The sequence below is a fragment of the Empidonax traillii genome, unplaced genomic scaffold (genome assembly GCF_003031625.1).
Source record: "Empidonax traillii isolate 1590-97213 ecotype Southwest subspecies unplaced genomic scaffold, ASM303162v1 scaffold263:size1499331, whole genome shotgun sequence".
Classification (NCBI taxonomy): domain Eukaryota; kingdom Metazoa; phylum Chordata; class Aves; order Passeriformes; family Tyrannidae; genus Empidonax; species Empidonax traillii.
Window position 1 is genome coordinate 102,041 of NW_020955456.1, and position 24,000 is coordinate 126,040.

Below are 24,000 nucleotides of genomic sequence, written 5' to 3' on the forward strand. Positions count from 1 at the left end.
TCACCTGTTTGTATATACAAACTTTATTTCAAAATTCAACCATTAGGGGTAAACACATTGCAATTGTTTTAGCTTTTCAAGGATCCCAAAATAAGTTACATAAAATACTTGCACAGTTCTAAATATTGAAAAGGTCATAAAAATTAACGGTGCTCTCATATGCCAAGATTATTCCTTTTCCATTTTGACTACATTGAAAGTTGCCTGTGCAGGGATTATTTTATAGCTATGCAAACAACCATAGTTTTCATGTCTTGATGCCTCAGTGGAGACTTACAGGCAAAGGCACTTAAGGGCAAAAAGAGATCAAGAGAGATAACGTCCCATTAAAGTCCAATCTTTATACTCACACACATCTCTAGCTAAACACTGCAAAAGTTTTTTAAGTTGGAAACATTATTCCATACCAACAGAATGGGAAGTGTGCTTTTAGGTTACATAGGTTACAGTGGATTTTAATTTTAATTCAAAACCTTGATGCCCCCACAAGGTTTCCAGGGCTTTCTACAGAAAACTTACTTTTCAGAAACAGCACGTTTGTATTGGGTTTATCTTGACAGCCACACTGATTTTCACTGTCCTCAGCTCCCTGTTGAGGAAAAATGCCATTTATTCAAATAACTTTTTCTTCCATCATTGTTCCACACTTCTTCCCACAGGTGCTGGCATTCAGATAACCACAGAACACAACCTGGTGCCCATCACTCTTCCCTTCAACACGTTCCATTGCAGTGTCCAACACAACCACGTTAAAGGCTACTGGTTCTGTGGAGCTTTCTCTTCCTACTGTACCACACCAAACTCCGTGTGCAGTGAGCAAGTTGTCCTCCAAACCAAAATATTAGTTTGAAACCCACCTCAAGTAAAGTATCGGATTTTTGATACCCAGGAGATAGCAAACTCAAATTTAGTAAGCTCTAGACGTATTTTCACTCCTTCCAGAAAACGTTTGCTCCTTTTCACCCAGATCCTGTGCCTTTGGGTCATCCCAAGATATGAGCTCCCCTTTATGCCAGAAGTTGTCTGTTGACAGCCCTGCTGCTGGTCACAGGCTCTTGTGAAACACAAATCTTCCTGCTCTGTATCAACTTCCTAATTCTTTCATATTGGTCATTACAGCCCAGTAAAGTAAAAGAATGTCATCTTTATTATATTTGCTGTCTCAGTATTTCCCTATAGGATTACAGCTAGCTAGGTATTTGATATCAGTCTTGGTCCTGACACACTACATACTCTTCCCTTAATGTGTCAGTCCTCAACTCCAGTTACTCTCTCTGGAGAGATCCCTGACAGAGTCACAGCTACAGACCTGAAATATTATACACAGGCAACTCAGTACAGCTCTGCCTCCATTTAGCACAATGACCCTTCTTCTTAACATGACTTCCAGAAACAGAGGGAGACAGGTCTCAGCTTCTACCAAGAGGATTCTACTCCTTTTATTTTATATATATTTTTTTATCCTTCCTGCAGCTGACAGTCATGTGACCAAAGCACAGCCAGGAAGAATTTACCCACCGGGAGTGCAAATGACATTCTTCGGGCTGCTTTGGGTATGGAGAGCTCCCAGAACTGCCTTTGGAAACAGCACAGGCAGCATTTCCACCGATGGGATTAAATGAAATCAGCTGCATTGTGCTGCAGCCATCCAGTTTCCTCTTTGGCTGCAAGTACTGGCACAAACTCTGATAAGCCTCAGATAGTGCTTCACTGAAATCACAGAACTGAGACAGCCCTGACTTATTGGTATTCTGCAAAACAGTGGTGACTGATTTTTAATTTAAAAAAGGTGATAAAAATCTTATATTTAAGAGTGTGCTTTCTGTTTACAGGAGACTTTATTACTCTTTGATGACAAAGAAACCATTAGGGTTTCCAGCAAACCTTCACTGTGTGCATGTAAAATTGAATTCTCCTTTCAATAAATACCACGATTAAAAAAACCCGCACACATTTTAATGCTTTGGAAGGGTGTTGGTGTGACAGTACGAATTCTGCAGTCAAAAGAACAGTCTGCACAGAAGATCTGGAAAGACTCCTCTGATTACACTCTCCACAGCCCCTTAGGTCTTTGGTCTCTCCATGGACAATGCTCTTGTCAGTGTTATTTCTGGATGGAGTCCTAATTTCTGTTATAATCCAACCTACCACTTCTGTTGCCAAACCAAACTGCCTGGATTGCTTATTATGCTCATCCTAATCCACAACCCACAGAACAAAGTGGGCAGTGCCCACGCTCTGCAGCACCAGCCTGGCAGCTTCACCTGAAGACAGAAGATGGGTGGATATGTGATCCCTCCCCCAGATTCTGACTGGACTTACCCTACAGGTGGCAAAGGCAGGACTGGGATGAGATGTCAACCACAGCAAAGCAACATCAGACTTAAAAACCTCAGTGCTCCTCCCCTCAGTGCATGAGCACTGCAGTCAGGTGAACATTTCAGACAGTCCTATCTCCTATCTCAGATGGTTTCACATCTTAGAGATGACCCTGTACAATGAACTCAAATCTGTGATCTGTAGGCAGAAAGCAGTCACAAGGTTACCCTTCAAAGAACACTCCTGCCATTACCCACCCGCCCTGACAAATCCAAAAATCTGATTATGTGATCAGACATTTCAAATACAAAACATTCTATACACATCATCACAAGCACACGTGGAAAAAGCAATAAATAAGAAAAGCCAGCTGATACAGCAGGCCTAGAATGGCCCTGTGACAGAGGAGTGGCTTACAAGGTCTGCACAGCCTGTAAATGTTCAGTATAAAAATACACAAAAAAAGATATAAAATATGACAAGTAAAATTTTTAAACAGGGAGGCCCAGGTAACAAATACCAGCTGTACCCTTGCACATACACAGGCTGAAAATTGGAGTCACGTCATTAACCACTTTCTGATTACACAAATTATATTTTAGATCATCTGAAACAAAACTTTGTTTGACATGAAATAGCTTAAGGCTTTATTGCTTTCACTTAAATTTGTCAACTGAATTTATAATCCTCATCGTGAAACAAAACATTAAAGTCTTTCGGTTGAGTTTTTAAATCCAAACTCTCTGTGTACCAGGGTAAGGTTAACAGTCAGTCAGGGGCTTTTAGCCATAAAGTCTGCAGAGGTGACATCAAAGGATGGCTGAAATAATGTCAACTGTCATTAAAAAGGGGCTGCTATTCCTCCTTTTTCCATCTTTGAGATGCCTGATCTCGGTACAAACAGTTCCGTTTGAGAATCAAATAATTCAAGGTCACCAAAACTTAAAAGTGGGTGTAGCTTCTCTTCATCTGCAACAAAGGAGACACAATGACAACATCATCGGAGTCATCTGAGTGAGCTTCATCCCCGGGCAGGGCAGGAGTGGGATGTGACGGCCCCTCGGAGGACCTGGCTGAAATGATCCCAGAGGAAACAAGGTCATCAATAAACAACACTGACAAAAAACAAGCCCTTGTGTGATATTCCCTGAGCCACTGAGTTGCCAGACCTGCCCACAGGAATGGATAAGCCTGATCTATCCGTTTCTGCACAGAGCTATTCCTGTTCTCCTCAGTGAACCAGCCGTGCGTGGCAAGTGTTGGGCTGACAGACTGACCACACCTCATTTGTCTTATTGCCTTTAAATCTCTGCAAGTGGCCACACACCACCGACTGAAGCAATTTGATACTGAAGCCATCGCAGGCCATGAAACCAAATATTTATTACACGCCCAGAAAAGGAAAAATTGACCCAAGCTTAAGCTATGCAGGAAGGTAACAATGAGAATTTGAGTCACACACGGATGGAGCAAAGGGAAATGGATAAAAAAAGAGATGGAAGCTCTCAGCCACTGTCTTTCATCCTTATATCCGTAAAATACCAAAAGTATTATTCACCAGCTGCACTACTGTAATGACAATAAAACAGTGACCACACCATGGGGTTTGTTTTTCTTTTTTTTTTTTTTTTTTCTAATTTTCCTTCGTTGTCATTTTTCTGGATGTGTGTTTCTATGTGTCTCATCCATTCCAACGTGTGAAGAAATGTTCAGGGCATGAACAGATAGATCCCTAATGATTCCAGCAAACACTGGAAAACCAGAAGGATAAAATGAACCCATACAAAGTCCCTAACCCCTGAAGAGCAGAACCAGCAGCTTGCCCTCTACAAGACACCTATGAACTAAATGATGACTGCTATTAATACCTTCCAGCACAATATCCTCCCCTCAGCTATTAATACCTCCTAGCAAAATATTCTCCCCTCAGCTCCACTTACTTTTCAGTTTCAAATATAAATTATCTGAAAAGGCTCTCCCAGAGAAGAGAACTAATCTGTGGTGGATTAGAGAGAACAACCTGTGGTAGAAGGGGGAACAGGCAAGACGCCACACACTGAGATTTTGACCTGAAATGGAGGGCACACAGAGAATATTACCTGGGGACAACAAACAAGCCACGGGTCTTGTAGTGAAATAAGAGGTTCCTGACACCAGAAAAAAATCTCCTGGTATGGAAGAACAAGCACACACAGAAACTGGAATGTGGAATAAAGAAAGGGGACCACAACTGGCCCAAAAATAGAGTGACAGACAGAAAGCCTGTGAATGGCAAGGAGGAATGCAGGGAGGCCACTACACTGACCTCAACCTACAGAAGCACAGAAACACATGACTTTCTACTGACTGAAATTCTTCTCTGCATCAGTCAACAAATAATGTCAGAGCTTTTCAGGAAGCTTTATGAGACAGTAGCTCACAGAGGAGCAAAGGGAACTTCCAGAAGCAGGCACAATAACTAGAAGAAGCAACTCCAACAATAAACATATTATACATGAAATAGCTTAATATTATCCAAACCACTCCTGATTATATCCTGCTCTTGATGTCTGAGATTCTCGTCCTCATCTTCAATTTAATACACTTCAGAGACAACTTTATCTTTGTGCTTGTGAAGGTTAAGCACTGATTAGAATTAAGGCTTGTATGTAAATTCATTATGATTTCAAGAAAAGCCTCAAATGAAGTTAACAGTTGTAGCCAGAGTGGCCAGTAATAAGCAGAGAAACGCTGCCCTTAATCGAGATTGCTGTGCATGTACAGAACATATTCTTCCTTCCTGACACTCCCCTGACAGAATGAAACAAAACATCACATTTTGCAGACTGAGTAGTTAATATCTGTTCCATTTCATGGGAAACAGCAGACATGGCTTTATAAAATCTTCAAGTACTGTTCACATTCTGAAGACAAGCAAAGCAGCACTGAATGCTACACTAGATTTTTTTAATTAATTTTTTTTTTAAAGGAAAATACAGAGACATCTAACCTGATGCAAACCATGAATTAAAAGTCTGCAATGCTAGACCAGGACTATATCCAGTCAGTCTAGCAGATATATAAGTTTTTTTAAAACACATTTTTATCTTCCCCATTCCTCTCAAAATAGTGCCAAAAGGGTAGTGAAGTGAAACGACGTATTGCAATATATACAATGACTGGAAGCTTAAGATCATTGTAAGACCTAGAGGTCACAAAATGCAAGTTTGGACTTGGGACAAATGAAGTAAGAGCTTGTTCAGCTGTGTGATTAAAAGCCAAAAGAAGTTGATTGCTTAAAATCACTCAGCTGCTCAACCATCTCCTTGTCTGAAATAGTTTCCAAGCTGCAGGATGACCATGGAAATCCCAATTCACCACCAAAACCCAGTCAGGAGCTCAGAATGGCAGAGGTGGACTTTTGGTTAACTTTATTTTAAGCCACATAAATTCACATGGCAAACGTCAAAACAGATCACCAAGGGCTCACACTTCTTCAGAAAGGGAGAATTTACACCAGAATGCTCTCTTTCCTAATTTGTCTTTTGGGAGAGTTTGGTTAAACACTCCAATGCACCAGGACCAAGAAATTCAGAGAGCTTAGTGCCAGACAGTCTTTGGGCAGTTGTGCAGCTGCACAAGCACATATCCAGCATGCCTCTCCACAAGCCACTTGGATACACATTCTATCCTCATCCCAGATTTTGAAAAGGTCTCCCATACTCCTAAAATCAGCAGCAAATTTACCCTGCTTTGCTCCCAGTCTCTCCTTTTTGACAGTCATCAGCAAAGGACTGCAAGGAAGAAAGTCTGAAAGTTTATGATTTCCTCCCTATCTCCTTTAATATAAACAATTCCAAAACTTCTTCACTCATCAGTTTGTCATCATAATCTGCAATAAAACTTAGCTTTGGAGACTTCATAGCCAGACAGTGACTGTGCTCTCTTGGGATTCACACGACCGCATTTCCCGGACGAGCTTCATCTTACACCCTTCTTTGGGTCTCACAAGCACTGAGCATAATTGATTGACTCTTCCTCTTTGGGTAGAATTTCACAATTTTACTCTAGGTTTACACAGAGCATGCCAATAATGACTACTGCAGTAGAGTTCAGGCAGAACAGGGTGCTGCAGCATTTATTTTTTTTTCCTGGATACTGTCACTAGACATAATTCAAATCACTCAAAACTCAAACATCTTCAGAGAAGCAAGTACTACCTACTCCCTCACAAAGTGGAATGTGCCTCTGAAAATGGAACACGATAAAGTTTCTTAAACACATTTTCTTTCACTGAAGTGTGACCTCTGTTTTTCACAACCCCTGCAAATCTGGTTTATTCCCCATCTCCTATCTTAGAGAAACAGCCTCAGCTGCTTAAAGCATTCTCTGCTTCTGAGCAAGTCTGCAGGGACTGTCAGCTTTTCACTGACAAAAAAACAAGTCAGTGTTTCTCAGGTCACACTCAAAGTTGCTCTTTCCCCCCCCACAGCTGGTCCATTAAAGCCTAAAATATCTCACTCTGCATAGAACCAACCTTTTTCAATTTGTTTTTAACTCCTTTGAAGCTGCATGTCTGAAGCTGCCTTATCTGCAGCTTTGTTTTGCCTTTCCCACTCAGGACTTTCTAACATCCTCCTAAAAGCCTCCTTGGCTTTAACTCCATCTTCTCACAAACAGCTACAAAGAATTCAGGAAGAAAACCAAATGGCATAAGAACCATAAAAAAAAGACAGATTTTCTCAGTTTGTATTACAGTAGTATTAGTTGGCAAGGTTATCCTGGACTTCATTTTCCCCCCCTCACTGCAGCAACTGAAGACTGCTGAAAAAAACGTGACTGAACACACATGGCTGCCTAGGATGGTTCTTTACACCAGATGTCTGTCTGTCTTCTGCAGAAACTAAGTCAGGGTGGTGAAAATGCTCTCAGCTTGTCTATGGCTAAGGGCCCAAAAACGTAGTGGAAAGTACCATCCTACAGCTACAGGGATGGGAGGGCTGAGAAGGAACTAGAGAGGCAATACAGGGGAACACCATGTTCCACAAATAATTACCACTTGCACCAGAGAGACTTTCCAAACCACAGTTGTGACAAAAACACAAAGCACTGTGAGGAAGCTGGTAGTGGTACTCTCAGAGCTTTTATTTTTTTTATGTAAGGAACTGCACGTGCCAGGATAACCAACATGTTAAATTAAGCCACACACACACACAGAGTACAACTATGCACTTGCACATGTGTGTGCATGTGCAGATGTTGTCCATAAAACTGTGTGTGCACCCACTCAAAACACACCCCCTTTTGAACACAGGGAAATGAGATTACCAGGAAGAGACGACGGGAGGACTGAAGGAGGTTTCTGGAGTGCTGCTGACACCGGTTTCTTCTCTGTGTTGTAAACTGCAGAATCTGCTTTCTCACTCGGTGCACTGGGCACAGAAGACCTGCAAAGAGACACACTCATAGTAAGCAAATCACTGCACTCTGCCTGAGCTAAGCCATTTAGTCATTCTAGCTTGCCCCTGGTCTGCCTCCACATAACTCTTAACTTGTACATGTCGGGGCTTCAGATTCTTATATTAAGCAAGTGTGCTAGCAATCTGTTTGATAGCAACAGTAACATGGTTTTTTCCAGAGAGTGATTATTTTACTTTACTTTTACTCATTGCTATGGAAGAGAACATGCAGCAGGATATGGGAAGACTCCTGCTGCCATAAAATTCCTTTTAGTTGCATGCCCTTTGAATTTTCTCAGGAGCAAGCTCTCCCATGTCTTTGTTGTAACAACGGCCTCGTTCACCTTCTCTGCCAAGGAACCCACACCAAAATTCTATCAAACAAGTTCTCCTCTCTTGCAGTAAAACCAATTTTGCTACTGCATGTTGCAGAAATATCTACTCCTCACTTACCTCTCCTCAAGCAGAGCTGTACGTGCTAAGTGAGCCCTGAAAATGGACTGAATGAACGTCACAACCTCATCTCTCTCCTCGCAATCAGAGGACGAGCTCAAGGAGTCTGACATGGAAGACAAGCAGGAGTTCTGCAAAGCAATCAGATTAAAGAAAACTGACCTTTTACAGATTGCACAGAAGCTTGACAGAACCTTTCACAATCTTACTCCTGATTGTGAAAGTGGCAGCAGAACAAACATTCCCATCTTTTGGTCTGCAGTCTTTAAGGTTCTGTAAGACTAAATCAGCAGGAAATGCAAATCTGATCATCATGCAAGCTTTGAAGCACGAGCATTCAATTAATGAAAGAGCAGACACCTGCAAGGAAAGTTCATTTATTTTCCAGGAAGGAAACCTTTTGAAGATGAAGGAGGTAAGGCAACCTTCATAATGGATTTATCTTCTGTGTGTATCAAGCAAAGTATTCAGTCCTACTACACGGGGTCAGTTTGCCAAAATAAAAGAGCATGTAAAGTGCAACCAGGTGGACAACCTGGATGGAGAATTACAAATTAACTTTGGCCTGATAAAGGTCCAAAGAATGTTTATATAAATTGGCAAATCATTTACAGAAACTGAATGTTTAATTGGGTAAGGAAATTTTTTCATATTCAGAACTAAGTAATCTGAAGCAAGCTGACCATGACAGAGGACACCAAGTATTTGGTTGAGCATGGCACACCAAGACTCCTTTATTTTTCAATCTAATCAAAGACACTTTTCAGATTCTTATTTCTGAACTTCCGTGACAAAAGTTTATCTGTTACTACAGTGATCCAGTGGTGAACACTTGACAGCAAGTAGGGTTTTCAATATCGCTCTGAATTAAGGAGTTAAAAGGTGCATTATTAGCTGATGGGAGAACCAGAAAGAAAAAGAGACCCAGTTACAGTCACAACACTGAGAATTCATAGCTTTACTTCAGAGGAAAAGTGAGAACTACAGAAGGTGAAAGGGAGCCCATGGAATGAGCTCAGCATCCTTCTGGAATTACAGTGGTGTTGCCAACCAACACATTAAAACAACATCCCCAAGAGACTCAGAGAGTTAAGCCTGGAAGTTCAGTCCTTCACACTGCAAACTAAACACAATGGGATGTTGGGATCCCCATATGCCCTATAATTACCTTGCTGGGAGATTTTGCTTCGTGGATCCCGTTATTCAGCAACAGTTTCTGTCGAGCTAAATGTCCCCTGAGAGCCGCCTGCAGCACCACAACTGCCTAGCAGGGAGAGAAGGAAGTAGATGTTAACTCCTTGGAAAGATAACCCACAGGCACACACCTCTGGGGTCACCTCCAGGGTTTAAATTCCATCTGGGAGGTGCTCACAATCGATCCTATCAAATGCAAGGAAGTTCCAAGTGCCAACTCCAACCAACACAGCAACCTGCTCCCATTTCCATATTAGACTCTGGCTGCCCACTGGGCTCTGGGATGCTCTGGTACCATCAAAAAACCAAGCCAAGGCTGGCAGACCATTGTGGTGATAACACTGAATGTAAGTCTTTCCCCTCCACTCAGAGTTTACTGGGTTGTGATCAAGAAGAAGCATTCAGATGTAAAGACTAATTTCTGAAAGTGGGATTTTAAATGTTCTGGAAGAAACAAATGTAAGATGCCACATTGGGCTATTGGAAAAAAACAGTTTAATCAAAACCTCTCTGCCAAACATTTTTCAAGAAGTGACTTTGTTTGACAAACTTGCCAATTTCTTCATAATACTCCCAGACGTTTCTCCTTAGCAAAAACTTCAAATCTTTCTGAAGACTCATCACAGTAAAAGTTAAAGCATTATTAGAATTATCTAGTTTGGAAAAAAAAATCCTGTCTGTTGGTATCAAAATTCTCAGAAGCACATTCATCTTGCAGTAGGTACTAAGTAAGGAAAATCTGAGACCAAAAGGGAAACACTGACAAGATGTATGAAACAAAACCAGGATGTCAGAAGGAAGATTATAAGCCAGCCTGAAGAACAAACATCACTGTGGTAAAACATCTTTGAAGTTATTTGTTTGCTCTTTGATACAAATTAAACCTGTTGTACTGTTTTGTTGGGTGTAAACAGACTCACCTCATCCAGAGCAACTTCTTCTTTCTGAAATGAAAGATGCCCATGTTAATGCCACAAATATGTATGACAAATATATATATATATATATAATATTCCCCAACAATTAAAACACACAGAAAATACCTGTTCCAACCCTCCCAAAAACCTCAAACAACAAACCTAAGGAAAAAAAACAACCCTTTTTATCTTTTAAGATATGTGGACAGATGCTAAAGAGTAAAGTTCAGGGGGGGGATGTCCTCGCTGCTCCCTGTTAGGACAATCTCACCTTGGTTTTGTACATCTTCCAGTGTCTCTGGATGATTTTGGCTGCTTGTTCTTCCCTGTGATCTTCTTTGCCTTTAACTGTGCAGACTGGTGAAGGCTGCAAAGGAGAACCTTAAAGTTAGTACAGTAAAGACACAAAGCTGTGAGGGAGACAGGTTAGTAATGACTCAGGAAAATCAGCACCAGAGTTCATCCTGCCTGCAGGGCAGAAGGAAGTTCAAGAGGAAACTCTTAGTTCTGAACCCTGCTCATGCTCAAACTCATCATCCAGATGACTGTTCCAGTGAAGCACATTCCTGCCCCCCTTTCAGCCCTTAGCAGAGCATGGGAATGGAAAAGTTCTCATTTCCACATACTCCTATTTTTCTGTGCATTGCTAAGGCACGGCTAACCCACTGCTTTGTTGATCAGAAATGGTTTGTGTGTTATGAACAGACTGAGAACAAATGTCAGGTTACCTAATTTTGCAGTTCTCCAGGAAAGACAAGTATTAATTAACGAGGGAATTCTCTAATGTCTCATCCTGGCAACTGTAGCCCCATAATTATCTGCTTAAACTTACTGATTAGTTGGCCTTGTCTGACACTGAGCAAACAGAGGGCTTTGTGTAAGCTGGCATAACTCTACTCTTCTATCCTGAAGAAATTAATTAGAGGACAAAGAAAGAAACCAAGAACAAACCAAGATTTTGTTCCAGTTATTTCTTCTGAGGTGTTGTCGTATATTCCACCTGTCACCATTTGATCCTTTTGATCCCTAATTATCCCACCCTAATTGTCAGACCTCACTTGCCAAACAAAACTTAGCTGCAAGTTTAAGAGACTACTTCAATTTAATGGTGTAAAATTTTAAACAGAGGAACAAGAGATTTTATAGACTCTAAAAAAACCTCTTAGTTCCCTGAAAAGGATTTATTTATAACCTAAAAACACTGAGTTACAGGCTTAAGTTCAGCAAATGGATCATGTCATATTAAAAATGACAACCTACTATTAAAATGAGAAATTGGTAGGAACTTAGTGATAATTACAAATAATGGGAACATTTCAATAAATGGATGGTTACTGGCCAAGAATATATATAGTCCACAGAGGAAAAAAGGAGCTGTTTGTTGGCTGTTTTTAAAGACTCAAGTTATTTGGTATTCAAAACATCCTCTTGCATCCATCAACCTATAACACACAAAAAAAGAATCTAAAGAATTGCACAGCATATCAAATAACAGAACCCTCTTAAGCAAGTGGACATTTTTATTCATGTTTTTTACTACGTGTATTTCAGGGTCTATTTATTTTTGAGTGCAATCAAAATCCCCAGTAATAATTTCCCAGTAGTATTTAGTGAAATGAGCTTAACATGACTACAGAAAAAACAAACCAAACCAAACCACAAAAAACCCGTGTGTCTGTACCTTATCAAGATTTTCCCTTGTATCTCCTGCCGTTTGTCTTTTCTCTTCCTCCAGTTTTGACTCCAGTTTCTCTACTTTCTGTGTCAGGTTCTGGATTTCCTCACTAGGGTTGGAAAAGCAAAGATATTTATAGCTAGAAGTTTTCTGGTTTTGCTGCTTTGAAAATACTAAACCTATTTCATAACACTTGATTGCTTTGGGCTTTTTTTTTTTTTTAAGGCCAAAATTGGAAATTTTTCAGGATAACAATACCTGTTCTCATAGTAACAGACATGTAACATCAATCCTCAAGATGTGACAGCACAGACTTATGTTAAAATTAAGAAGTCTCAAGGTTACAGTGTTACCCTTAATACTATTAATAATGCCTCTAAATCTGTTACAGTTTCATATTTGTCAGTCAAACTCCTTTCTTACAAAACAAGTATGAAGTCACCTTTTTTTGACACCCTCGCACAGGATTATTACTCACAGTTGTACAGAATACACGGAGCAATTGGAATGACACATTGCCAGTGGTCTGGGAGCACAGGCTGAGGTAAAGATACCACAACTTTTCTTTAGAGAAAACATCTCTGAGCGCTACACAGCAGCTTTTTCCATTTATCTTATTAATTTCTATTATAATATAATTCTTATTTTTACTCTACTACTTAGTCTTCCTCTTCCTCTAAAATCACTCTAAAGAATTCTTCCACTAGTAACTTACTCCATCCTTCCAAAACAGTTCTGCCTAAAAGAATTCCCAGCTTCTTGCAGTTCAGATGAACTCCTATGGATTTTGAGCCACTTCAAAAGAGAATTTACTGCAGCAGCCTTTTGGTTCTGAAAGGATCTACAAACACAAGGTGTGCTACCTTAAAGTCTGTTCTTCTGTACTCTTTTCTTCCATCTTACTCTGCCACTTCTGCAGCTCCAGCTCCACTTCAGCCTTAGCCTGCAGTAACTGCTTGATATCTAATCTTCAAAGGAATAAGGACATCTAAGTGATACTAAAGGCATTCATGCTTCCACAAAGTAGTTATTTTTGTTTAAACTTACAAATAAAATGGGTTTTCTTGGATTTGTAAAGTAACTTCATGCTCAGTTTTTCCTTTTAAACAAAACAAAACACAAGCACACATTGTTCAGAAGCAAAGGCCTCCTCACACGCTCTCCCTGTGCATCTTTGTTCAGAAGTGACACAGGACAAACCATGTTGAAAGAAACCCACAAAGTTTTACAGCACAATACTTATAAGAAGTGCTGCATAAACAGACACAGAACCCTTTAAAGGATTTTCACTGTGGTTGGCAGAAAAATAATCCTTGAAGAACGTGTGAGAAACAAGCAGAAATTCTCATTTTCCATCCTCTGACCTTTTTTTTCTGCAATATAATTTTACAAAGCCAGTAGGATTGGAAGAACCATTTGAAATAAAAGCTGAAGGGACCCTCAAAATTAATTTTCTTGCTGAAAATGCGAAGTACTTATTACATAACTTCATAGCACGATCAGAAATAATAATTCACACCTACAAAAGAACAACATCCCAGACAAGAGTCACACTTACTCCTTAGTGAGCAGGAGATTTTGAAGTGCCTTCCTGTCACTCTTCAGTTTCTTCACTTCCTTTTGGAGACGATGACATTCCTCAACATGGTCTATATGGTGGGAGGCTGGATGATCCAGGTCTACAGAAGGTGAAGATGACACAGCAGGTAACTGTGATGAATCACTATCTGCTGGTGACACCCTGGTGCTCTCCATGGCACACACTTTCTAAGCAGGATAAATTTACATGGAAAACACAAAAGGAAAAAAAAAAAGGGAGGGGGAAAATTCAAATTTACTATAAAAAGATTTTAGTTAGGCTGTGAGAAAAGATCAAATGAAAGTTAATTCTAAAATGTGCACCTACATATGACAAATATGATCACAGAAAACAGGAAGGGCACATGCTACAGACATAAGTTTACATGGATGAGGCAGAATGCACAGAGCTGATACACTGAAGGGTGACATGCCAAAGGGACAAGCCAGTGGTTCAAGCCAGTGGTTCTACATTTTCTGCTCCAAGACAGGTAAGGCCACATAATAATGGCCAATAATGCCGTGACCACTTACTTTTTCCAGTTCCGAAATGCGCCTCACCAGCCTCTGTCTGCTCCACTCACTGTAATCTAAATACAATAACAGAGCTTTAAACGTGTGGATACATCAGGGGGTCAACATTGTTCTCACTTTTTGAAACTTCTGTGCATACAGAAAGACCACCTGAAGACCTCTGAATGCCAACTTTAAATATGTACCAATGGAAAAAGGAGAATGGGCTTAAAATATGCGACTTCTAAACCAATTGGCTCAGAAGTCGATATAAACCATTCACATTCGTGTTTTCAACAATTAAAAAACAGTTTTTCAGTGAAACACAAAATTCTCTAATGATTCCAGTTCAGAATTCTCAGGGATAATAACAGAGGAAATGCAGGTCTGACTGGAGCAACACATCCAGAAGTCAGGGAGAGACTCCTGTGAGAAAGTTCTCATTCCAACCTCTGCCACTCCCAAATCTTCACCTCTGTAATAACTCGCTTATTTCTACCACTGCAGGGCCCCCAAACTTCTTTCAGCTGGATCTAAATCCCTTGTCCCCACCTTCATCAACTTTTCAGCACATACTTTTTGTTTTGCTGGGAGGAGGAGAAGTGCTCAGAACGTGATCCAGATCTTCCTTCAGCCTCCGATTCTCAGCCTGCAACTCTTTGATGTTCCTGGACAATCTCAGGACAGCTGCATTCAGTGCCTTGAGTCGCTTCTGGGTATCCCTGCCCTCTGTACTTGGAAAAGGGGTCAAAACCAGAGAGTTAACTTTAAAGCAGAGAGCAAAGAACCAGCATTAAAAAGAGTGGAGCAGCCTCGCTATCCAAGTCAGCTGGCTAAGTTGATTGTCTCAGCTCCCCCCAGCAGCGTTTCTCAACATCTTTTACTTTGGACCTAGTTTTGGACAAATGCCACTGCCAGTGACAATCACAGAACAGTTTGTGAAGGAATCTGCATCCCATTCACTGGAATAATTACAAGGTAAAGCAGGAGAAAGCCTAAGTTGGCATATCAGAGTGAGAAGCTGAACTGGATCTCCTTTTTAGAAATTAAAAGGAAATAAAGACATAAAACAAAAAGCAAGGCTGTGCAGATGTCATGGATGACTATTCACACAGCTGTCCCAGGCAGGGGGAAAAAAAGAGTGAAAACCAAAACACAACACACCACCAAAACCAGGCAGTGACAGAAATGATAGAAATCATAACCATACCACTGAGTGACATTATTTTAGGTTCATCAAAACCTAAATTAAAGAATTGCAGACCATTTTGAGGACTTGAAAGGCTGCCTAGTTTCCAGTTACAATTGGATTCTACAGCTTCACATATAAATAATCACACTTCAGCATTTACAATGAAAAACAGGAGCCAAATGCCATTCACTTCAGCCAGAAATAATGTAGACAAGCATCATGAAAGAAACACTCTCCTACAATACTTTTTATGTGCCAGAGCCCTGACCTTCAACATCATTTATTATTTCAGTGCTCAACCTCTCAAGCAGAGACTGACAGTCACCTAATGGAGAGAGACTGCCCTGACCATTGCTTTTTGAAGCTGTGAACAAATGAGGACAAGGAAGAGACCTGATGACTCATTTTCACCTGTAAATAAATTAGGTGTGATGGCTCACAGCCTCCAGAGGCTGGTCACTGCATGCCTGAGCCAAAAGAGAGAATTATTTTTTTAAAAAACAGTGACAGAACAAATTGCAGCTTTCAAGCCACAAGCAACAGTGAATTAGGGAAACACAAGCAGTAAAAATAATGACCCTAAAGAGTTCTCATATGTTTCTATCAATCTACATAATCACACCCAACATTAAGACAGTTGCCTGTACTTAACATGAGGAGGTCAAGCATATTTTGAAGTGGTGGGGTAATGATTTTTCCTATTCCCATCTGACACTCTTACCCTCTTCTGAGCTTGGACAACACACACTTGCATCGATGCTTTTAGATCTTCTCTCTTCCTGGGGCTTTGTCTTCCGCCTTTGTGCTTTGACTTTTATTGCTTCTATAGACTGCCCACCCTCACCACCACTGACACACCCACACACCAGTGACAAGCACAAGTTTCTCTGACAGGGACTTACTAATCTGTCTGTTTGTACTAAACAAAAATAATGTTTACTCCAAAAACCCTTTCTTTGCAGCACACACTCTCAGAGCAAGATGCAGAACTGACTCAAGAGTAAAATGCCAAACATCCAGTGAGGTTTTGTTTCAATCACCAGTGATGCCAGAATACGTGTGATTATGAGGGAAGATGAATTTTATTTAACAGAGATAAATTCTCAGAGCTTTCACGTACTTCTAAAATAGCTCTAGTATTTTTCCACATCCCCAAAATGATCTATCTACAAGAAAAAAAAAAAAAAAAACGTGACTGAGACATATGCCAAGGCTGTGAAGCCAAGCAAATTAGTATCCAAAAGCAAATCCAGCAATCTAAATGATAAACTGTTCCCCTGTAGTAGTTTTCCATCAGCTAAAGTAGAACATGAGTGATGTATCAAACACATACGTGCAAACATTTGCCTCAAAAGAATTAAACATACTTTTTCCTCATAGTCTCAGACTTTGCCAGGAGGAGCTGGAGGCGATGAACCTGTGAAATACAGATTCCATTAAGGAGCATTAGCAATGTCAGCTTCCACAGCACAGATTTATTCACTAGGTGAAAATCAGAACAAGTAGTAGGAGAGGGACCTGTCAGACCTACCTCTTCATAGTAGGTTTCCATAGCTAACCTCACTTCTTCCAAATTATTGGTCTTCGTGTCTGCCTGGAATTCACTGAAAACAGAATAATACAAAAAAATAATCCAGTCAGACCAGCAAAGACACTGCAATAGCTATTGGTTCACAATTTCTGGGTGGGTGGTTTATAATTGCTAATACATTCTTGGAGTTTATTAAAATGTCTTAAGGAATTTAAGAACACAAAGGCAAAATAACATGGATTTCCAATTCTCTTTATTAGCTCATCCAATTCAAGTCTCCACCCCCTGCCTCCACAAAGTCATACTTAATAGTGTTGTCTTTCTCCTTGCACTGCTGCTCAAGCTTGAGAATCTTCTGCTTTAATCCCCTGACCACCTACAGAAAGAATGAAACACTCATGAGTCCTCGAATAATCCATCTCTTCTCATAAATTCTATTCCTCTATAACCTTGCCCTGCCTTCATAAATTGTACCTAACAAAACATACTTATTCCTACACACTTGACCACTTGGAGATCTATATGTATATCATACATATCTGCTACCTTGTGAAAAAGACAATGAAATTATCTAATGAAAAGATCTGGTGAAATCAGACCCCTAATTTGTGTTTGTTGGTAACATCACCGGCTTAAGAATATTTATACACAATCGTAAAATAAAAACAACTTTGCCCATTACCTTGCTATATTCAAAGCAGCAAATAACAGGGAGAATATTCCCTAAACAGACTCAAGACAATGACAAAGAAAGCTCCCTAAAATTATGTTAATTCTAGATCTTTGTTACTGGTTGGCAAAGCACCAGTACTTCACCTGACTACAGAGATAAAGGCTTCACAATTCCCTAACTGCTTATTTTTTCTCCACTTTGTTTTATTTTTAGTAGTGTTTCAACTTGGCAAGAGGAAAGAGGAAAAATGAAAGCAGAAAGTAATGAAGAAACCATTACCCATCCATTATCACTCTTCTTTTCTGACAAAGCTCGTGCCAGCTCAGAGCCCTGAAAAACAAGACAGAGAAAGCAAGTGACCAACCCTGCTACTTTATTCCACTGCTGGCTCTTCCCACAGAATTTTCCAACCTACTCATCTTCACAGACCAAATTTTGAAGTCCCTATGCTCATTATTCAATATTAGCACATTTATTGTAGCTCTGCACACAGAAAGTGACAGCCACGAGAAATTCAGAGGGATTCAAGTTTAAGTTTAACCACAAACTCTTCTCAGCCTTGTGGGTCTGACAATAAGGCTGCTCTTTTGCTTCCTGGTCAGGTCCCAGGACTGCATGCACTGGTCAGCCTGCAAGAGGTTAACTCCCTTCTACTCTCTGGCAAAATAATCAGAAAGGGGGTCCCTAAAGAAACAGCATTTTCCTTTTACCTTCAGAAATTAGAGGTATTTTTGCTACATGAACTTATCTGCATAATCTTCCTTGGAGCTGAGCTGAGATACACAAAACAGAAATCCCTTCACCCCAACCAGCCACCTCTGATATTCAAACTCATCATTCCCAGGAGTCAACATGGAACAGACTTGCACTCTCGTGGCCCACTTCTATCCCCCCAAGAAACAATCACCCTGGAAGGATCCAACAGTTGTTCAATCTGTTTGTCCTTCCTACTGTTCTCCTGTTCCAGCCGACGGAGCTTCGTTTTCATTCGATCTCCCTCATTTTTCTGAGCTTGTATTGTCTAAGAGAAGGGAGAAAAATTGAAAGCACATTTCAGGAATAGGAACACACATTTTGATGTCAGTAACAATCCAATGACGATGGTGACAACAAAGCAAAAGAGAAAAAAACTCAACAAACCAACAACAAAAATACCATCACTGGGTAATGGACAGGAAGGTGAGGGGAAAAAAATAGGAGGTGGGGGCAAAGAAACGAAAGGCAATGAACCTTTTCAGCATCCAAATAGAGCCATGGCTGGGGCTCAGCACTGGGTACACTTCAAGGCTTCCACATCCAGCACTCAGGAGCATCTACCACACCATGAGAACAATGAAACTGCCTCAGTCTGACACAAGTGTTAGTTAAGCCTTACATTAGGAATGCAAAAAATATGGTGGATGTCCCAGTTGTGGAAACCAAAGTATTCTGGAGCAGTAGGGCCTGGGCACCTGCAGGTGGATGAAGCAAGACTGTGATTTTTTTCTGTATAAGAGAGACTGTACCTTCTTCAGTTCTATAATTTCATCATACATATCTTCTTTTTCTTTGTAGTCAGGAGTTCCAGGAATGTAGCCTACAGAAAGGGGTATGTAAAATAAGTAGATCCAAAAGAGGTATTTTTAACTCATCAGAAACCTTACAGTTAAATATCTAGAACAGCACCAAATTGGAAGCTAGGGTGTTGGTTTTTTTTCCCAAGAAGAAGAAAAATCAGTAAGGAAATTAATGTTAGAAATGGAGGTGAAATTGAAGTGTTACTGCATGAAACTTCTGCCAGATTTTACAGCCAATTTCTCCTAATTACTTCTCCCTGGTGCTATATTAAAATATCTATCTCAAGAAAGATACGAAGTCCACAGAAGACTGAAGTCTTCTCATCCCAACAAATTTATTATTTACAAAAGTCTTCTACGAGGTGTCCAGAATCCCCTTTTCTCTTTATGCTTAACATGTGAAAATCTATTAACTTTAAAAGTTGCCAGAATTTGTGTATTACCAGTAAAAGTATAGGTGTCATTTTAAATGGAAGTGGAATTTTTAAGTTCACAGTTCTCCTTTAAGAAAAGCAGCATTAAAGTTTGCTCTTCTCATAGAACTCATTTCATTTTAATGCCACAACCACATGATAAAACACTTTCTAGAGAAGAAGTAAAAGGAGTCAATTACATAGAATTTCAGGCAAGCAGATGGTTTCTATCAATGGTTCCTAAACTATGTTTTGCAAAGTCACAATAAATTGTCTACAGCTGTCCCATTGAACCATATTATACTTGCAACATTTTCAGCTGCAAATGCATGGCAATTTGCAAAAGTTCTGAAAGCTAACAGTGATTCATTGCTCAAAAAAAAATTGGAAACCCCTGCCTTAACCAATTTAGAAATCTCAAAAAGTATCCCACGGATCTTATTTTGACACATATATTTTAATTAACTGAAACGGCTCTTGCTTTCCTAAAGCGAAGATCTTAAGCAATGTGTGTTTTTACAGAGGAAAAATATCGTTAACTTTTATCTACCACACCACTGCAGAGTTTACCATTACTGGAAGAACGAGAATGTTTTGGCTTCTTCATTCCTAGAGCTTCCTTCAAATAATCCGGAGTGCTACTGGAAATGTTGGTTCGCATATGCCCCATGTCAACATCTGATTTCAGAGGATGGCTCGTTCCTGCCAACAAAAATGGAACAAAAATGCAAAAATCAGGGCTAATTGTGAATTAAATTTGTGGATTTATTCTGAGCAAACTCAACATAGAAAGCTCCAGATGCTGTTATCTATTCCCTCTATAAATTCCAACGCTCCAGATCAGATAATTTCAACCACCCAAATAAATAATAGTGAAACGACTTCCTATGCAACCTTTAATCAAATACAACTCTATTTTCTAAGAATTTACATGCTAAGCCGTCCACAACACACAATTTTATCCACATATGCAGATCTAATTTCCACACTATTACCTTGTTTCAGCGATCCCAGCCACAGCTGCCTTGGGTTTTTTACAGCTGCACTCTCCGAACACGCACTGCCCGTTCCCTGCAGAGATCTCCAAGCTGCAGCTTTTTTGGGATACAGTTGTGTGCTAGAGCTGTAGGGAGACTCTAGAGCAAAAGAAAACATCTCATTGTTGCCTTAAGGTCACCAAAATTCTTGCTGTCTTGTGCTTCAAAGTTCTCAGACACAGTCCTATTACTTATAAATTAGAATCTAACAGTGTACTTATAGAGGGTAACGGGACACTCACCTAAAAAAAACAGTAAAAACACTATATAGAAAAATAGAAATCTAAAAAATGAAAGAGGCATAGTGACAGTAGTATGATTGAACACATGTGGAAATTTTCACATGTACATTTTGGATAGGCATCCTTAAGACACCTGCACATCGAAATTAATGTTGTTAATAACAACACTTCAAGGTAAGATCTTCTTTGAAACATTCACTGGAAGCCTAAAAGAACAGTTAAATGGAAAAGTATAGCAAGAAACAAACTCTAGGAAAGAAAAGAACAAACCCCAAATTAAAACTGTAGATCTTATAATACCATTGTACTTCTAAGGTTATGCGAAAAAAGAAAACCACCAACAAACTCAACAAATGAAACAGAGAACTGCTAAATCCACACACACTGATAACTACTGGGTGATAGGAAGCTCCAGTAATTCTAGATTGAAAATATCAGCATTTCTCCAAAACTACAACAGGAAAAAGAAAATTCAGAATATTTGCCAATAGAATGAATAACATGATAAAAAAGTATCTTATGCTGGAGAATCAATAACTACAACTATTCCATGAACCTCAGTATTTAGCCTATACAAGTCAAACTTGACACGTTACAGAACAAATCTCAAATAGGTGTCCTCTTCACACAGCAGTGAATAATTCTGAAGAGAATAACAAGATGTTGTCTCAAGTAAATACTTCAGTTCCTGTGAAGAGCAGAAGACAAAATTTTGCAACACTTACTTGGTGACTTTGGAGGCTTGTGAAAAATCTTCTTCTTTAACTTCTGAAAGAGAAACACATTTTTACGATTGAAAATATTCAACTCTTCAGATTTCTGCATATAATCTCAAAATTGGCTCCTTTTTCTATGCATATCTTTTATTCTAATAAGACAAAATCTTGTCTAGAGAAAAGAAAAATAGTAGCATTGAGTATATGCAGATTTGGCCACATCAACAGTCACCATGAAGGTGGTGCCCACTGAAGTTTGATGCCACAGATAAACAATCGACATGAAAACTCACCATTTCTGTGTCAGACTCACAGGTTATCACAGACAGGCTGTCATCTCCCTGGGAAAGACACAGGAACTGTGACATCTGCTGCTAAACAACTGGTTATAATACACATCCAGAAAACTTTATATCATTTACTATCACAGCGAAGTGGGAGCGCAATAAATTCAAACAGTAAGTGTTGTCACCAGATCCTCTATTTCTCTTCCATTTCATTGCTCAAAAGCCAGATGGGTGAGATAGGAGTTTTCAATTCCTCCTGATAAAAAAAAGCCATTTGTCAAAAGCACTTAAGTTGCACAGAGATGGTTGTTGCAAAACCCAGCATCCCTTGCTGTAACACAAATGGTCTTGTGATGTTGTCACATCAGTCATGAGCCATCACAGAACGGTTTGGGTCGGAAGGGACCTTAAAGATCATCGAATTCCAGCTCCCCTGCCATGGGCAGGGACACCTTCCACCTGAGTCACAGAGACTTGTGCACTGCAGTGCACAGCTGAACCTTCAGCTGGTTCTGCTTGAATTTCTCCACCAGTTGAGCTGCAACTCATCCATCTGTTCCCTTCCCCTCGTGTTTGTCCTACCCTTGCCATGCTGTGGGATGGTTCAGTTCCCATATTCAGCTGGAGAAGGGATCAGGATGAGGGAAAAAATCCTCAGACCAAGGAAGATGACAAGTTTCTGCTTCTCAAATGTAACCATAGCAAGGGAAATTTCCACTTTGCTCCCAAGTTACCTGGATGCATTCTGCCCTCACAAAGACCATTTCCACTTGCTCCATAGCACTCACAGCACCATTCTTTGGGCAGATGCTGATCTGTGTCTGTCAGAGGCAGGGGAGGGGGACTGAAGTGTTTTTCAGAACCCTGGCTGGTAGAACAGGAACAAGGATTGACCACAGAGCAGGTAAAACAGATTTCTGTTCTCACTGAGGGGAGACAGGTCTGTATCTGACACACCACACCACAGAGTTTTTAATTTCCTGAGGTGATGCTCCTTCCAGCACACTCATTATTTTTGTTATTTTAAGGCCACTCACTCTGAAATATCTTTCTCCCCAGCTGCAGCTATCACACTTGGAATCAGAGAACGTGGAAGGCGCTCAGCCCTGATAAATGGTAAACAACAAAACGTTCACCAGGACACAAACGTGCAACAACAAACCCACCCCTGCCCTTGGAAACCTCCACAGCCCCTTTGCTCCTGCAAAACTGGCCCAACCAGAGCCACCCACGACAGGCAACAGGAGAACGTGGGGGCTCCCAAAGGGGCTAAAAATCTCCATCTGGCTGCTGAGGGGGTGCAACGAACGCCAACACAGAACCACGGAATCAGCTGGGTTGGAAAAGATCTCTGAGATCACCCAGCCCAACCTGTGACCAAACACCACTGTGTCAACCAGACCAGGGCACCCAGTGCCACGTCCAGTCTCTCCTTAAACACCTCCAAGGACGGTGACTCCACCACCTCCCTGGGCGGCCCATTCCAACGTCTGATCACCCTTTTCTGAGAAGGAATTCTTCCTAATGGGGAACCTAAACTTGTCCCAGCGCAGTTTGAGACGACGCCACCCCCGTGCCGTGCCAGGGAGACAGAGGCAGGACCCAAGAGTCCTGCGGGCAGGACATGGGCCAAGCCATCCTCCTCCCATTCACTGGGGGGATTCCACTGCTTTGTCCCGGCCCCGTGGGAGCGCTTCGCGGGTCGGGCTCGGGCCGAGGCAGGCCTAGACCCGGGCCCTCATCCTCCTCCTCCCCGCCGCTCACTCCTTACCAGCTCCCCCTCTGCAACCGCCTCGCCGGCCCCGCGGGCCATGTCGGGAGGGCGGCGGGGAGGCCTCACGGGGCGGCGGAGCCGCGGAGACCCCCCCGGGCCGTGCCGGGGCTGGGGGCGGCCATGGCCCCGCGGCGGCACTTCCGGGTCACGGTAACCATGGCAACCGCCGCGCGCCGGGGCGAACCAGCTCCCCCTTGCGGCCCGGGGTGGCGGCGCACGCGCTCTGAACCTCGGCGCTCCTGAGGACAAGGACGCGGATCGCGAGTGACACCAAGCGGCGCCGCGGGGCGGGAACGCCGGCGGGCGGCGGGGCAGCCCCCGCCAGGGCTCGGCTCCGCTCCGCCAGCGCGCCGGGAGCTCCTGCCCGGGAGCAGCGAGACAGCTACGGGCACAGCATTACCCGGGCTGGCAACCACCGCCCGCCCGCGGGGGCCACGCCCCCCACCGGGCCTCGACCACGCCCCCCCGACCACGCCTTAGCCACGCCCCCTT

At 41.5% G+C, this 24,000-nt stretch overlaps 1 protein-coding gene across 5 annotated transcripts; it reads right to left on the minus strand.

The window, feature by feature from the left end:
- Positions 1-23,697, minus strand: IQCE (IQ motif containing E). 5 transcript variants are annotated; one of them, XM_027889466.1, is made up of 22 exons: positions 23,506-23,609; positions 21,741-21,788; positions 21,457-21,499; positions 20,448-20,588; positions 20,023-20,154; positions 18,989-19,059; positions 18,391-18,504; positions 17,763-17,813; positions 17,116-17,186; positions 16,811-16,883; positions 16,647-16,696; positions 14,664-14,821; positions 14,109-14,164; positions 13,555-13,763; positions 12,860-12,964; positions 12,003-12,105; positions 10,593-10,688; positions 10,325-10,348; positions 9,379-9,474; positions 8,211-8,341; positions 7,627-7,745; positions 1-3,288 (listed from the first exon to the last, which is right to left on the minus strand). In XM_027889466.1, exons 1-22 carry the CDS (start codon positions 23,545-23,547, stop codon positions 3,161-3,163), a joined length of 2,061 nt encoding a protein of 686 aa, XP_027745267.1. In that variant the 5' UTR covers positions 23,548-23,609; the 3' UTR covers positions 1-3,160. The 5 variants fall into 5 exon arrangements, with proteins under 5 accessions (XP_027745267.1, XP_027745270.1, XP_027745269.1 ...); XM_027889469.1 differs by lacking the exon at positions 23,506-23,609 and adding an exon at positions 23,388-23,493 and having other exon boundaries at positions 3,220-3,392; XM_027889468.1 differs by lacking the exon at positions 23,506-23,609 and adding an exon at positions 23,693-23,697 and having other exon boundaries at positions 3,221-3,392.
- Between the last annotated feature and the right edge of the window lie 303 nt (positions 23,698-24,000).